Source organism: Mya arenaria, chromosome 1 (genome assembly GCF_026914265.1).
Source record: "Mya arenaria isolate MELC-2E11 chromosome 1, ASM2691426v1".
Taxonomy (NCBI): Eukaryota; Metazoa; Mollusca; class Bivalvia; order Myida; family Myidae; genus Mya; species Mya arenaria.
Genome location: NC_069122.1, coordinates 52,025,122 through 52,040,243, shown reverse-complemented (window position 1 = coordinate 52,040,243; position 15,122 = coordinate 52,025,122). Strand labels below are relative to the sequence as shown.

Genomic DNA, 15,122 nt, shown 5'->3' with positions numbered 1-15,122 from the left:
TCATGATAGCTGCGTAGGTTAGCAATACTATGACTCCTCATGATAGCTACGTAGGTTCGCAATACTATGACTCCTCATGATAGCTACGTAGGTTCGCATAACTATGACTCCTCATGATAGCTACATAGGTTTGCAATACTATGACTCCTCATGATAGCTACGTAGGTTCGCAATACTATTACACTTCATGATAGCTACTTGGGTTCGCAAAACTATTACACCTCATGATAGCTACGTAGGTTCGCCGAATACTATTACACCTCATGATATTTACCGAGGGTCGCAAAACACGCATTCATCTCATTATATCTACCGAGGTTAGCAGAATACACATACACATGATATTTACCGAGGGTCGCAGAATACACATACACCTCATGATATCTACCGAGGGTCGCAGAATACACATACAAATGATATTTACCGAGGGTCGCAGAATACACATACACCTCATGATATCTACCGAGGGTCACAGAACACTCATACGCCTCATGATATTTACCGAGGGTCGCAGAATACATTTACACCTCATGATATCAACCAAAGGTTGCAGAATACTCATACACTTAATTATATACACCTCATTTTATCTACGGAGGGTCCTAGAAAACTATTACACCTTATGATATCTACTGAGGGCCGCAGAATACACAGATATCTTATGATAGCTACGTAGGTTCGCCATTCTATGACACCTCATGATAGCTACGTAGGATCGCAGAATACTATTACACCTCATGATAGCTACCTAAGTTTGCAGAATATTATTACACCTCATGATATCTACCGAGGGCCGCAGAAAACTATTACTGTACACCTCATGATATCTACAGAGGGTCACAGAAAAACTATTACACCTCATGATATCTACAGAGGGTCACAGAAAACTATTACACCAGAAAACTATAACACCTCATGATATCTACAGAGGGCGGCTGAATACACATACATGTGATGGTAGCTATCGAGGGTCAATAAACGGATACAATAAAGAAGACTTGATATCATTATAGATTTAAGTGTACTTTTTTTATTTTTAAAACAAATATCACAGATAGAGCAAAATATAAAAAAAAACAAATACAGAAAAGCATATTGTATACCACTTTTAGACATAAATGTGAAATAAATTTACTCTATATAAAGGTGAGCAGTGACATACTATTGGACATCCCATAAACACTATTTACAATTATAATCTAGAAATCCAAGAATCAAATATGTCGCTTGTCTGGAGCAACCATCGTTATCGTACCAATTGTTATAGCATTGTTGTTGTTAGTAGGCATGTGCCTTGAATACAACCTAGAAATTACTGTATTTTTAATGTTATTGGAATTTAATGGTCAACATGCATGTGACAATTACTCGTCAATGGAATAATGCACAAGTTCCATTCTTGTGCATTTAAAATGAGCATTCAAACTATGTACCATGTACTAGCAATAAAAGATCTGTCACAGGAACATGACAAATGCCCCCCTTTGAAGCATTGTCAGGCAGATACCTACATGCATTTATACAGTGTAAACAAAGGCCCATAAATTATGAATACCCAGGAATATGTTCTTCTGTGTCATTTAACCTACAACAATACAGACTCCATGGATTGCTGAAAGTTTGACAGTATTAACTATAGAGAAAAGTTGATCTCAACATCAAACTAAACATTGTTTAACATTTTGTACATGTTTGAAGAGCCTCTACTATGTCTCTTAGGGCAGGACATTAAGTGATTATTCATATATAAAAAAACAACAACAAAAAATCAAAGTTCAAAATTAAAGTGACACTCTCATTGAAAATCAATACATACACATGTATTACAATCATAAACTTTGAGTGATAAACCATTAACTACTTACTAAATAGTGTATTTATGAAAAATATTTATTACTGATAACAAAATTGAAACCAAGTATTTAATAGCTGAACATGCAAAAATATTAAATGATTGGTGAGTGCTAAAATATTTATAGTGATCAACTATCATCTCATACCGTATTTTCTGCACCATTCTTTCAAATTAAACTCGGTATCCTTCATAAGAACCATTGTTTTCGACATTTATTCATCTATTTTGGTACATCAAAACATTTGAATTGATTCTGGTAAATCTTATTTGGGAGTAAGAGTGCAGCTCTAAGGTAACAAGCATGAAAATTGTGGTTGATTCCATTCAATGGGCTATAAATCGGTTCTTTAGTAATGAAGAAACCAGTTCAAGATACAAGGGTTATAATAGCTGACAGTTGTAAATCCTGAAAAAATAGCTAGGGGCAGGGTTAAGGGGCTTAGACCTCTTAAGAAATTGTTTTCTACATAATTCATATTAATTTCAAGGTACTTCCTACTGTTTTTTGGATGCAAATATCCAAGCCAAAAAACAATCCTTTACAACTGTTCAATAGTCTGAAGATAAATTCTCTCAATAGTGTTTTTAGGATCAATCATGAACTTACAAACCCCTGAAGATACTCAAATAAGTCTTAAAATTCAAGTTTGAAGGAAAACAATAATGAAAAATAAAATTACTCATTTCAGTACAACAGTTGAAAAAGATATAGAATTGGTAGTACAGATACATATGCATGTATACATAATCATATTCACACAATTTGTACAATCATTATGATAACAGCAAGCAACAACACATAACTTTAACACAGGGGTGTAAGCAATATATAAACAAAATTTTAACACAATTAAATGGGGGGAAAAGCTGCCATTAATAATCCTCTCACATCATGAGTGCGCAAAGCCCTCCCCCCCCCCCTCAAAAAGTTTATTTAAACTTCAATAAAGGAGTAAAAAGGTAATAAAATATGCCCAAAATGCACTATTTTGGACAAAATTTTGTTCAAATTTTCTAGGGGAAGCATCCCCTGCTTATACTTTAAACTATATAGATTTCCGTTCTGAGAGAGGGGCGCAGGTCAAAAGGTTACGCCCCTAAGTTACGCCACCTCCTGGGTCCGCCCTTGTATTCATTTTAATCTTTCTGAACTTTAATGTGCTTCATCTCAATAGATAACATCATAATATGAGGAACAAGGTATATACCACATATTATTTTAAACACATGTGTATATATATGTTTCCAATGCAGTTCCACTCAATGGTTAATTACAGATATGTACCATTAACATAATTATTGTTGTTTGTTTGTTTTTTATTTCTAGTGACCCCATTTAATTTTGGAATCAATTAAAAGGTAATTGCTTGCTGACTAAAGTAACTTATAATTTTACACAATATATATATATATATATTATATATATGGTTAGATTGATTGATTGGATCATAAAATGTGGGCAAAACTTTCTGATGTAAGATTACTTCTTATGAAGAGTTCCCTTCTTCTTGACAGATAATCGAGATGTTCTTGGCAGTTTTGAAGTGTTTTTAAGTACGGTAAACTCAATGGGTATTTAGGCATACAACGTTCCTTGGTCGCCAATCAAATATACTCAAATATAAAGCAATCCATGCAAGAGTATTCACATTTATGGCAACACCCTGTGGAGTACTCAACGGTTCTTGTTATAACCAAATAAGTTGAGCTCACATATGACCTATGGAATGTTTCCCAACAGATATTCAGTACACTCAAATATATGACAACCCCCAGTGTAGCACTCAATGGTTCTTTATGGAGCCCAAGAAGTTGAAATCACATATGACAAACTCAGTGTTTCCAAACAGCCATCTATCATATTCACATATACATGTATATTGCAGCCTCTATTCAAAAAATTTTGGAAGCAAATGGGTCATGTTCAAATAAGGGGCATTCAATGTTTCTTGACAACTATCAAGTATACTTACTTGTACTTAAACATCCTGTGCAGCACTCAATGTTTATTCAATAGCCAATGAAGGAAATTCACATGTGGTGTGCCCAATATTTTGTGAAACCTTTTAAGTGCACACTAATTGCAAACTAATTGCAACCTCAAATGAGGCACTCAATATTTCTTAAAAGCCAATGAAGTGTTTCCATATGTGGAGCACATAATGCTTTCTTAAAAAAAATCAAGTGTATTCGCATACATGGCCACATCCAGTGGGACACTCAATGTTTCTTGACAGCCAGTCTTTCATGTGTTGAATATGACCACCATGGGAGCAACCCTGACACCACAGAAACATCCCTTTTACTGGCAGTGAGCTACAAAGAAATACATACAGTGATGAAAACAAACTGTTTGTATAAAAGTTTACAAAATGTAAATTTATCATTCCATTAATTTTATGAAACATAATATAATGATATTTGCTAGGGATGGAAACCGGATACCAAATCGGTATCCGGATATTCGTATCAAGTATTCGAATACTATCCGGATACTCGTATCAAATTGTTTTCATAATAAGTAAATTTCCTATTATATGTCACCCACCTTCTGTTATTTGACATAATTGTCCACTTAATTTATAATTCGTCATATGGCAATTTCACTTTTTCATTCATTCTTTCTCCGTCTTAATAATGTTATAATCAAAGCAAAACAGCTCATTTTACGTCATAAAACTCATGATGAACTCCACATAAACACCTCGCGAATTTGATAGTCACTTCGGCCGAGGTGGTTGCTTGGGTACTGCCACGTGCTTTCGAGTTTGTTATTTTTCAGCAGGTTTAATGACGCTTTGATTATTTGATAGTCGATTGTAATTTTATTTCATTACATTGTTTGATTTAATGCAATACCTACAATTTCTGTGGTGTTTTGTAATGAAGGATATAATTGCGGGAAAGATAAGAAGACGAAAAGACGATCTGATTTTTATTTATTTACATGCGTGTACTTTTTTTATTTACCAATAGACTAAACATGTTTACATATCGTATGAAAAATAAAATACACTACACAAATAAAACGTCTGCCTCATGGTGGACTTTGAAGGCGTAGTCGGTGGACTGCATACGGGTTGTTTTTCATGTGATTTCTAAGATTTGAAGTTCCACCACAATATACCAGTTTAACCTTACACAGTTGACACACAACACTTTTACCATCCTTGGATTTTGTGAAATACTTCCAAACACTTGAAGTCAATGTTGGAGGCATATTTCCTTAGTCGTGATACAGGATTAACGATTAATAATTCAAAACACAATTACAAGATGGAAAATGATGGAAATTTGATTGAAAAGTGAAAAAGATAAACAAATTTGTTTTTGTATTTATTGTTCAGATAGAAATAAATTCTTCATGCATATTCATCAAAAATACGATTGGTCATTAATAGCTTTGATTGCACCTTCTTATCTTGTGATTGGACGATCAATTCCTACGATTAATGATCAATCCGTTTAATATCGACTAGTGCAAATAAGTGTCAATTAAGCACATCTGAGATCATAAAACAACACTTGTCATTGTAAACAAGGTCATAGAACTTCACAGGGTGCTGCACAAGGACACAATATCACGCCTTGTGCAAACACCCAGTTAGCAGATGATTTGTGACACATACCCGCTTCGCAACAGACACTGTTGATCACCTGAAATATTTCATCTGAAAAGTTCTATAACAATTGCTATGTCTCTGCTAAGCTATTTCATTGAAATTTTAATTCTTAACAAATATTCGAATACCCATTTTGGCATCCGAATACTTGCGTGATATCCGGATATCCGGATACTTGGATATTCGCTTCCATCCCTAATATTTGCACATAATATAATAAAGTATGCACATAACATAATAAAATGTCTACATGTTATAAAGATGTATCCGTATAATATAATAAAAACTGTCATAATATAAGTACAAAACCACAACATATTAAGATAAACTGACATAACATAACTATGTTTGTACACCATGTTAAGCACTTAGTACATAATGTAATAAGAAACAAACACAATAATAAAGTTTTTGAACTACGAAAGACAGTGCCGGCGTTCCATAGTTATCGCTTCAACTTATTTCTCATCTTATATAAAAGCATAACTTTATGGCTGCATAGACAGTCATTGTTGGAACCCAATCTATATTGTTTGGTAACTCTACAGCTTAAAACATGGTAAAATAAGTTATGCATGACTATTCATATTAAACGATAACTTCTAAGCTACATGAATGTATGTATTTCTTGAGGTGTATCCCAGGCATCCAATCAAACGTCCAGATTTCAGCTCATTAATTATTCATGAGTATGAGGTTCTTGCAGTCTGTTTGCCAAGTGTATTAAATGCAGTTATACTTAATGAATAGACTCGGTACCAAAGATAAGATAAAATTCCCTTAAGCATTGTGATGGAACTAAACTTACAAAATGATTGATAATAGCTTGCATCTGATTGCAAGCTAGCTAGACATCTTTAAGTTATTATGGCCTTGAACCCAGCAACCACAAAGCAAGCCATAGTTTAGGAACAGTCCTAATTGAGGTATGTAAGATAACTTGAAGACTTAACCGAGCTTTGGCCCCAATGAGAGAATTGGTCTTGTAAGGTTGTGGTACATAGCCCACAGACAGAATATTAACCTATGTCAGGTCTGCACTGGTTCTTTAATGTGTATTTCACTGACACATAGGACCCTCCTTAAATGTATCCCCAACAAGACAATTGGGTATTTTTGGTTGAACCCATGACCCCTGGGTTAACAGTCAGGAGTTTTAACTCATGACCCCTGGGTTGACAGTCAGGAGTTTTAATCCATGACCCCTGGGTTAACAGTCAGGAGTTTGAACCCATGACCCCTGGGTTGACAGTCAGGAGTTTTAACCCATGACCCCTGGGTTAACAGTCAGGAGTTTTAACTCATGACCCCTGGGTTGACAGTCAGGAGTTTTAATCCATGACCCCTGGGTTAACAGTCAGGAGTTTGAACCCATGACCCCTGGGTTGACAGTCAGGAGTTTTAATCCATGACCCCTGGGTTGACAGTCAGGAGTTTGAACCTAAACCCATGACCCCTGGGTTGACAGTCAGGAGTTTGAACCCATGACCCCTGGGTTGACAGTCAGGAGTTTTAACCCATGACCACTAGGTTGACAGTCAGGAGTTTTAACCCATGACCCCTGGGTTGACAGTCAGGAGTTTTAACCCATGACCACTAGGTTGACAGTCAGGAGTTTTAACCCATGACCCCTGGGTCGACAGTCAGGAGTTTTAACCCATGACCCCTGGGTTGACAGTCAGGAGTTTAAACCCATGACCCCTGGGTTGACAGTCAGGAGTTTTAACCCATGACCTCTGGGTTAACAGTCAGGAGTTTTAACTCATGACCCCTGGGTTGACAGTCAGGAGTTTTAATCCATGACCCCTGGGTTAACAGTCAGGAGTTTGAACCCATGACCCCTGGGTTGACAGTCAGGAGTTTTAACCCATGACCCCTGGGTTAACAGTCAGGAGTTTTAACTCATGACCCCTGGGTTGACAGTCAGGAGTTTTAATCCATGACCCCTGGGTTAACAGTCAGGAGTTTGAACCCATGACCCCTGGGTTGACAGTCAGGAGTTTTAATCCATGACCCCTGGGTTGACAGTCAGGAGTTTGAACCTAAACCCATGACCCCTGGGTTGACAGTCAGGAGTTTGAACCCATGACCCCTGGGTTGACAGTCAGGAGTTTTAACCCATGACCACTAGGTTGACAGTCAGGAGTTTTAACCCATGACCCCTGGGTTGACAGTCAGGAGTTTTAACCCATGACCACTAGGTTGACAGTCAGGAGTTTTAACCCATGACCCCTGGGTTGACAGTCAGGAGTTTTAACCCATGACCCCTGGGTTGACAGTCAGGAGTTTAAACCCATGACCCCTGGGTTGACAGTCAGGAGTTTTAACCCATGACCTCTGGGTTGACAGTCAGGAGTTTTACCCCATGTCCCCTGGTTTGACAGTCAGGAGTTTGAACCCATGACCCCTGGGTTGACAGTCAGGAGTTTTAACCCATGACCCCTGGGTTGACAGTCAGGAGTTTTAACCCATGTCCCCTGGGTTGACAGTCAGGAGTTTTAACCCATGACCCCTGGGTTGACAGTCAGGAGTTTGAACCCATGTCCCCTGGGTTGACAGTCAGGAGTTTAAACCCATGACCCCTGGGTTGACAGTCAGGAGTTTTAACCCATGACCCCTGGGTTGACAGTCAGGAGTTTTAATCCATGACCCCTGGGTTGACAGTCAGGAGTTTGAACCTAAACCCATGACCCCTGGGTTGACAGTCAGGAGTTTTAACCCATGACCCCTGGGTTGACAGTCAGGAGTTTGAACCCATGACCCCTGGGTTGACAGTCAGGAGTGTTAACCCTTGACCCCTGGGTTGACAGTCAGGAGTTTTAACCCATGACCCCTGGGTTGGCAGTCAGGAGTTTTAACCCATGACCCCTGGGTTGACAGCCAGGAGTTTTAACCCATGACCCCTGGGTTGACAGTCAGGAGTTTTAACCCATGACCCCTGGGTTGACAGTAAGGACGAAGTTCTACCCCTCAGCCACAGAATCCTTGATTTGTGACAGTAAATAACTTACCATATACAGCATCTGTTTATAATTGCCTTGCAGCGATCACACAGCCATCCAGATCTAGCAAGGGGTCTATTGCACATGTTACAGTTGACGTGTATCGAGGTAGATTGTTGATTAAGCATGGACACAGACGGAAGCTTGCTCATCTTGATGATAAAGTTGGCTATAGTCCACTGTTTAAACCTGCCCAGAAGTTCTGAAATTAAAGAAACTTATTTTTTTCAAAGTTCAAAGTTTGTAAATCTATTGTTAAAAATCCATATTATGCAAAAGAATTTTTAAAGGGACATGGTTTGTAAAATGCACTATTTTTTATTACGAAATAAAGTGTGGAAAATCATTAGGAGTGTTAACACTAAGATCCATGAGGAACCCTTCAGCAAATGGTGATATTTCCTCAAATATCTTCTTTGTAATATCTTCTTTGTTGACCACAATTCTCCATAGCATTAATAATGGGTTTCAGCGATTTCGATGTTGCGTGACTGATGATTGACATTATCACGTGATGTTGTCAATGCATGGTTAAATGGTCAAAATATCCATGTCTTTTAATTAAGTCCTTGTGGCCTAGAGGTTGAGGCGCCAGTTTTCCAAATTTTTCTTTACTTCACCAGCACTGGTTCTCACCCTACTTAAACTAAAAATTTGTTTATACTTTAATCATGTTTTTTCTGCAACTTGCTATCATAGAGTGATGATAAAAATATCAATCTTATGGAGCTTTGTTTAAAGACAGTTTACTTAACAAAAAATAGCTAGAAAGGTTAACCACATCTTTAGAAAGCTAGCCCATGAACTAGCCCATGCAACAAGCCCATAAACTAGCCCATGCAACAAGCCCATAAACTAGCCCATGAACTAGCCCATGCAACTAGCCCATGAACTAGCCCATGCAACAAGCCCATGCAACAAGCCCATGAACTAGCCCATGAACTAGCCCATGCAACAAGCCCATGAACTAGCCCATGCAACAAGCCCGTGAACTAGCCCATGAACTAGCCCATGAACTAGCCCATGCAACTAGCCCATGCAACAAGCCCATGAACTAGCCCATGCAACTAGCCCATGCAACAAGCCCATGAACTAGCCCATGCAACAAGCCCGTGAACTAGCCCATGAACTAGCCCATGAACTAGCCCATGCAACTAGCCCATGCAACTAGCCCATGCAACAAGCCCATGCAACTAGCCCATGCAACAAGCCCATGAACTAGCCCATGCAACAAGCCCATGAACTAGCCCATGAACTAGCCCATGCAACAAGCCCGTGAACTAGCCCATGAACTAGCCCGTGAACTAGCCCATGCAACTAGCCCATGAACTAGCCCGTGAACTAGCCCATGCAACTAGCCCATGAACTAGCCCATGCAACAAGCCCATGAACTAGCCCATGCAACAAGCCCGTGAACTAGCCCATGAACTAGCCCGTGAACTAGCCCATGCAACTAGCCCGTGAACTAGCCCATGAACTAGCCCATGCAACAAGCCGATGCAACAAGCCCATGACCTAGCCCATGAACTAGCCCATGCAACTAGCCCATGCAACAAGCCCATGCAACTAGCCCATGAACTAGCCCATGAACTAGCCCGTGAACTAGCCCATGCAACAAGCCCATGAACTAGCCCATGCAACAAGCCCATGCAACTAGCCCATGAACTAGCCCATGAACAAGCCCATGAACTAGCCCATGCAACAAGCCCATGAACTAGCCCATGCAACAAGCCCATGCAACTAGCCCATGAACTAGCCCATGAACAAGCCCATGAACTAGCCCATGCAACAAGCCCATGAACTAGCCCATGCAACAAGCCCATGCAACTAGCCCATGAACAAGCCCATGCAACTAACCCATGCAACAAGCCCATGAACTAGCCCATGAACTAGCCCATGCAACAAGCCCATGCAACAAGCCCATGCAACTAGCCGATGAACTAGCCCATGCAACAAGCCCATGCAACAAGCCCATGCAACTAGCCCATGAACTAGCCCATGCAACAAGCCCATGCAACTAGCCCATGCAACTAGCCCATGCAACAAGCCCATGCAACTAGCCCATGAACTAGCCCATGCAACAAGCCCATGCAACAAGCCCATGCAACTAGCCCATGCAACAAGCCCATGCAACTAGCCCATGCAACTAGCCCATGCAACAAGCCCATGCAACAAGCCCATGCAACTAGCCCATGCAACAAGCCCATGAACTAGCCCATGCAACTAGCCCATGCAACAAGCCCGTGAACTAGCCCATGAACTAGCCCATGCAACAAGCCCATGCAACAAGCCCATGAACTAGCCCATGAACTAGCCCATGCAACAAGCCCATGCAACTAGCCCATGCAACTAGCCCATGCAACTAGCCCATGCAACTAGCCCATGCAACTAGCCCATGCAACAAGCCCATGAACTAGCCCATGAACTAGCCCATGCAACAAGCCCATGCAACAAGCCCATGAACTAGCCCATGCAACAAGCCCATGCAACTAGCCCATGCAACTAGCCCATGCAACTAGCCCATGCAACAAGCCAATGAACTAGCCCATGCAACAAGACCATGCAACAAGCCCATGAACTAGCCCATGCAACAAGCCCATGCAACTAGCCCATGCAACAAGCCCATGCAACTAGCCCATGCAACAAGCCCATGAACTAGCCCATGCAACTAGCCCATGCAACAAGCCCATGCAACAAGCCCATGCAACTAGCCCATGCAACAAGCCCATGCAACTAGCCCATGCAACTAGCCCATGCAACAAGCCCATGCAACAAGCCCATGCAACTAGCCCATGCAACAAGCCCATGAACTAGCCCATGCAACTAGCCCATGCAACAAGCCCGTGAACTAGCCCATGAACTAGCCCATGCAACAAGCCCATGCAACAAGCCCATGAACTAGCCCATGAACTAGCCCATGCAACAAGCCCATGCAACTAGCCCATGCAACTAGCCCATGCAACTAGCCCATGCAACTAGCCCATGCAACTAGCCCATGCAACAAGCCCATGAACTAGCCCATGAACTAGCCCATGCAACAAGCCCATGCAACAAGCCCATGAACTAGCCCATGCAACTAGCCCATGCAACTAGCCCATGCAACTAGCCCATGCAACTAGCCCATGCAACTAGCCCATGCAACAAGCCCATGAACTAGCCCATGCAACAAGCCCATGAACTAGCCCATGCAACAAGCCCATGCAACTAGCCCATGCAACTAGCCCATGCAACTAGCCCATGCAACTAGCCCATGCAACAAGCCCATGAACTAGCCCATGCAACAAGACCATGCAACAAGCCCATGAACTAGCCCATGCAACAAGCCCATGCAACTAGCCCATGCAACTAGCCCATGCAACTAGCCCATGCAACAAGCCCATGAACTAGCCCATGAACTAGCCCATGCAACAAGCCCATGCAACTAGCCCATGCAACTAGCCCATGCAACTAGCCCATGCAACTAGCCCATGAACAAGCCCATGAACTAGCCCATGCAACAAGCCCATGCAACAAGCCCATGAACAAGCCCATGAACTAGCCCATGCAACAAGCCCATGCAACAAGCCCATGAACAAGCCCATGAACTAGCCCATGCAACAAGCCCATGCAACAAGCCCATGAACTAGCCCATGCAACAAGCCCATGCAACTAGCCCATGCAACTAGCCCATGAACAAGCCCATGAACTAGCCCATGCAACAAGCCCATGCAACAAGCCCATGAACAAGCCCATGAACTAGCCCATGCAACTAGCCCATGCAACAAGCCCATGCAACTAGCCCATGAACAAGCCCATGAACTAGCCCATGAACTAGCCCATGCAACTAGCCGATGCAACTAGCCCATGCAACTAGCCCATGAACAAGCCCATGCAACTAACCCATGAACTAGCCGATGCAACAAGCCCATTCAACTAGCCCATGAACTAGCCCATGAACTAGCCCATGCAACAAGCCCATGAACTAGCCCATGCAACAAGCCCATGAACTAGCCCATGAACTAGCCCATGCAACTAGCCCATGAACTAGCCCATGCAACAAGCTCATGAACTAGCCCATGCAACAAGCCCATGAACTAGCCCATGCAACAAGCCCATGAACTAGCCCATGCAACAAGCCCATGACCTAGCCCATGCAACAAGCCCGTGAACTAGCCCATGCAACTAGCCCATGCAACTAGCCCATGCAACAAGCCCATGCAACAAGCCGATGCAACAAGCCCATGAACTAGCCCATGCAACTAGCCCATGCAACAAGCCCGTGAACTAGCCCATGCAACTAGCCCATGCAACTAGCCCATGCAACAAGCCCATGAACTAGCCCATGCAACTAGCCCATGCAACAAGCCCATGAACTAGCCCATGCAACAAGCCCGTGAACTAGCCCATGCAACTAGCCCATGAACTAGCCCATGCAACAAGCCCATGAACTAGCCCATGCAACTAGCCCATGCAACAAGCCCATGAACTAGCCCATGCAACTAGCCCATGCAACAAGCCCATGAACTAGCCCATGCAACAAGCCCATGAACTAGCCCATGCAACTAGCCCATGCAACAAGCCCATGAACTAGCCCATGCAACTAGCCCATGCAACAAGCCCATGAACTAGCCCATGCAACAAGCCCATGAACTAGCCCATGCAACAAGCCCATGAACTAGCCCATGCAACAAGCCCGTGAACTAGCCCATGCAACTAGCCCATGAACTAGCCCATGCAACAAGCCCATGCAACTAGCCCATGCAACAAGCCCATGAACTAGCCCATGCAACAAGCCCATGAACTAGCCCATGAACTAGCCCATGCAACTAGCCCATGCAACAAGCCCATGACCTAGCCCATGCAACAAGCCCGTGAACTAGCCCATGCAACTAGCCCATGCAACAAGCCCATGAACTAGCCCATGCAACTAGCCCATGCAACAAGCCCATGAACTAGCCCATGCAACAAGCCCGTGAACTAGCCCATGCAACTAGCCCATGCAACAAGCCCATGACCTAGCCCATGCAACAAGCCCATGAACTAGCCCATGAACTAGCCCATGCAACTAGGCCTGGCTCCCATGTTCTTACCTATGTATGAGAGGAACCAGTCTTCTTGTAGATCAGTGTCCACATACTGTCGGAGCTTGTCCTTTAAAACTATCAACATGCTGACTGGGGTCTGCACATCTCCCTAAACAATACATTCAAATTCAATCAATCTCAGCTGAAATGTGAATTCCTGTGTAATCCATCTATTACTGAAAATGAAACACTATGGGTTTTTTCACATAAAAATAAAAGTTTAAAGTCAGATGATGGTCTTTGTAAGTAAAATAATTGTTGTAAGAATCATATAACATGCAGATGAAAGAAATGATAAACAAAAATCTGTTTTTATGTTCTACACATGGCAATCAGTAACCTTACCTCGGCAGCCATGTTTGTCAACATATCTACAACTATATTAGCAAACTCCCAGTCTCCAGTCTCCAGCATGGCCATGTCCACCATAAGGCTTGTCATACCACTACCCTCTCCTGTAAGTATATATTTCCAGCTAAAAACAAATCCTTACTTGAAATGCCTTTGTTAGCATTGATTCATGACCTTGACATTTGACTGTAAATCAAATGAGGCAATTTTCTGGTCAGTGAAAGGTCCAAAGTAGTGTATAGAAACTGTCTGGTCTACCGACAAAGAAGCCTGATATTACATATTTTGGAAAGATAAATGTCCTACTTCTTTAATCAGGGCCCGTCAAACTGCCCGACTCATTCACACTTACTTCTTTATCTGAAACTGACCTGAGCTCTTGTTGACTACTGTATTGGCCTGGTCACTCTCAACCGTGGAGCCTACATGACTGTAGTTAGACTGCAGGGGTTCTAACGGGGCTTCACGATCATGAATCTCATGCCGTGGGTGGAATGCTTCTGATGGCAGCTGCCAATCCTAAATGCACAAGAAACTATTTACATATTATATTTCTTACTACTTCAGTATTACAATACGTTTTTATGATATAAATTGCTTTAATAAACACAATGATTTTATATGCGGTAGTTAAGTTCTTAAGTTTGCAATGTGATGGAATCAAAAATACTACCAAAACACACTCTGGCAAAAACTTTGTGGCACAGTACATTTTTTTTATACAGCCTAGAGTCATAAATAAATAACAGTAAGAAAGTTGAAAAAAGAGAATTTTCTAAGAGCTTTGTTAATGTCACTTAGCCTTAGAGTCTTATTGAAATTAACACCCAAATAATCAATTTAAAGTTACTTTAATCTTGTTAAGGGCTGGTCCCTCTAGGTAGGAAAAGTCGTCCCCTCCCCCGGGCTCGCCGTCTTGAAACAGGATGTCCCAGTCTGGGTTCACTTGGCCTCGGGCGATACTTGACAGTTTTGTGTCAAACATTTCACGGTCATCTGTCTCTTCATCTGAATTTCCTAAAAATTAATTTTTATAAGCTTAATGTTTTTCATGTTCTTATTTTAAACGAGACATCTCAATCCTGCTTCACTTTGTCAAAAGCCATATGTACAGGAAAGTTTTGTGTATAATATTTTGTCACCATGGCGTAATATGTCATGTCAGGCCAATGTAAATTAATTGAAAGACTTTCATCCAAACTTTTTTTTAAATGGGGGCTGGGTGTAA

The 15,122-nt window shown here is 41.7% G+C and overlaps 1 protein-coding gene across 5 annotated transcripts in view; it reads right to left on the bottom strand.

The window, feature by feature from the left end:
• Window positions 1-1,020: 1,020 nt before the first annotated feature.
• Window positions 1,021-15,122, bottom strand: part of LOC128240033 (GATOR complex protein WDR24-like) — a 31,902-nt gene continuing 17,800 nt past the window's right edge. For all 5 annotated transcript variants that reach the window (XM_052956878.1, XM_052959031.1, XM_052959698.1 and 2 more), the window contains 6 exons: window positions 14,745-14,911; window positions 14,266-14,413; window positions 13,889-13,998; window positions 13,550-13,652; window positions 8,490-8,682; window positions 1,021-4,171 (listed from right to left, as the gene is read on the bottom strand). In XM_052956878.1, the coding sequence (XP_052812838.1) occupies window positions 4,036-4,171; window positions 8,490-8,682; window positions 13,550-13,652; window positions 13,889-13,998; window positions 14,266-14,413; window positions 14,745-14,911 (857 nt within the window). In that variant the 3' untranslated portion in view covers window positions 1,021-4,035. The remainder of the gene's footprint in view (window positions 4,172-8,489; window positions 8,683-13,549; window positions 13,653-13,888; window positions 13,999-14,265; window positions 14,414-14,744; window positions 14,912-15,122) is intronic.